Source organism: Colobus angolensis, unplaced genomic scaffold (assembly GCF_000951035.1).
Source record: "Colobus angolensis palliatus isolate OR3802 unplaced genomic scaffold, Cang.pa_1.0 Scaffold6, whole genome shotgun sequence".
Classification (NCBI taxonomy): Eukaryota; Metazoa; Chordata; class Mammalia; order Primates; family Cercopithecidae; genus Colobus; species Colobus angolensis.
The window spans coordinates 27,162,276-27,163,895 of NW_012119598.1; the positions used below are offsets into that span (position 1 = coordinate 27,162,276).

Here is a 1,620-nt window from a genome sequence, read left to right on the forward strand (position 1 = left end):
CTTCTTTTTATTGCTGTAAAAGAAGGATTTTTTTCCCCTACGTTTCCCCTCCTTTACCAGAGAGGCTGAGTGCAAATGATATGAGCAACGCCCCTAGTTTTCTCCTAAATCTTATTAGCCCCGCCTCCCACAGTAGTTTCACTTCTCAATTTAATCCAGTCTGAGTTAACTTCCTGACCCAGGAAGTGGCAGCTACAGAGGGGACTAGCAGCGAATATGTAAGTGTCTGAGCAGTGAAGGTTATGGAAAAGGTCCAGGCTAAGGTTTTCTCAGTGGATATGTGAGTGTGTACTGGTGGCAGGTGGGGTATTTCCTGACAGCAGGGCCACTCCAACTCTGAAAATGGTCAGGACTTTCTTTGTTTTACAGCTCTCGCTTCTTTCCTGCTCTTTCTTTCACCAGACTTTACACTAAATCTCAGAAGATTCAGAACTTAGGTGAGTGGGGCCCAGGACAGGAACCCTGGAGCCTTGGAAGCAGGGGAGCCCCTTCTCCCCAGGAGCGTGGTGACCCTAGCAGAGAGGGGCCTGGTGTATCACTGGAGGAAGTAGCCCGCCAAGGACCAGATGTCATCAGAAGAAATTCTGTGTGGCTTCAAGAGACTGATCTGATTGTGACAGGAAATCAGCCTACACGGTAACTGTAATTAAATTACTGTTTTTTTTTCTAGGCACTGTCATTTAAAAGAAGAGTTACTCTTCAAACTTCCTCCTGACTCTGCCCTGTCCTAGAGCAGCTCTCAGGAGTAGGGGTGTGGGGGCTGGCAGGGGGAGAGATGGGGGGTACAGGGAGAGCCCAGCTAGGTTCTCAGAAGAGGCAGGCTTTTTTGCTCCTGGCCACCCCTCTGTTGCCTATCCCTGGCCTCCTCCATCTTCTTTCTGCCTTCCCTACCTCCTTGGGTCTGCAAACTCTTTATGTTGCAATCACTCTGAACATGTCTCTTGAAATAGGTCCTGTCCTGGAGAAGAGATATTAGTAGTAAACTCCCCAGTTCTATAGGAGCTCTGATCCCATAGAAATAACTGCTCCTTAGGACCAAACCCTCTGCTCTGCAGCCTTCTTTCCAATTCTCATTCCCTTAGTTTAGGGAGAGGGCACAAAAAGGATAAACTAGTTCTTCTGGTTGTTCTGGTTGCCTCGATTGCTTCCATTACCCTCCTGGCTGGGTCTCTAGAAAGACCTTATTAACCAGGGAAGTCCCACTTAGGCACCCCTCTCTCTCTGCAGGAGAGAGAAATATTCACTATTCTCCTTTCTCTTTCTTTTGCCTATTATACCTCTGCTCCTAAAAGCAAAAAAACCAAAAACCAAAAAACAACCAACCTTATTAACCAGTGTTGGTGGTTGTTCTTTGTGGGGGATGGGGGGGATCGAGGTGGAGTCAAATTTGATCGTCATGATGGTGTAGAAGCCAAGGGAACACTTCCTCTTTGCCTTCTGAAAGTTCACTGAAAAATCAACTCACAAAAGGCAGGCTAATTGGAGAAAAGGCATACAAATTTATTAACATGTACATGGGCTAGAATCACAGAGTGATTACCCCCTCTTCCAATGGGGGTAGATACTTGTCTTATTTATAAATACTTATGTATTATAAATACTTTATAAGAGCTGAAAATG

The 1,620-nt window shown here is 45.9% G+C and overlaps 1 protein-coding gene across 1 annotated transcript in view; it reads left to right on the forward strand.

The window, feature by feature from the left end:
- Positions 1-209: 209 nt before the first annotated feature.
- The window catches only part of TRIM38 (tripartite motif containing 38), a 30,620-nt gene continuing 29,209 nt past the window's right edge, over positions 210-1,620 (forward strand). Inside the window, exons 1-2 of the mRNA XM_011962825.1 lie at positions 210-280; positions 403-636. Coding sequence (XP_011818215.1) covers positions 243-280; positions 403-636 — 272 coding nt within the window. The 5' untranslated portion in view covers positions 210-242. The remainder of the gene's footprint in view (positions 281-402; positions 637-1,620) is intronic.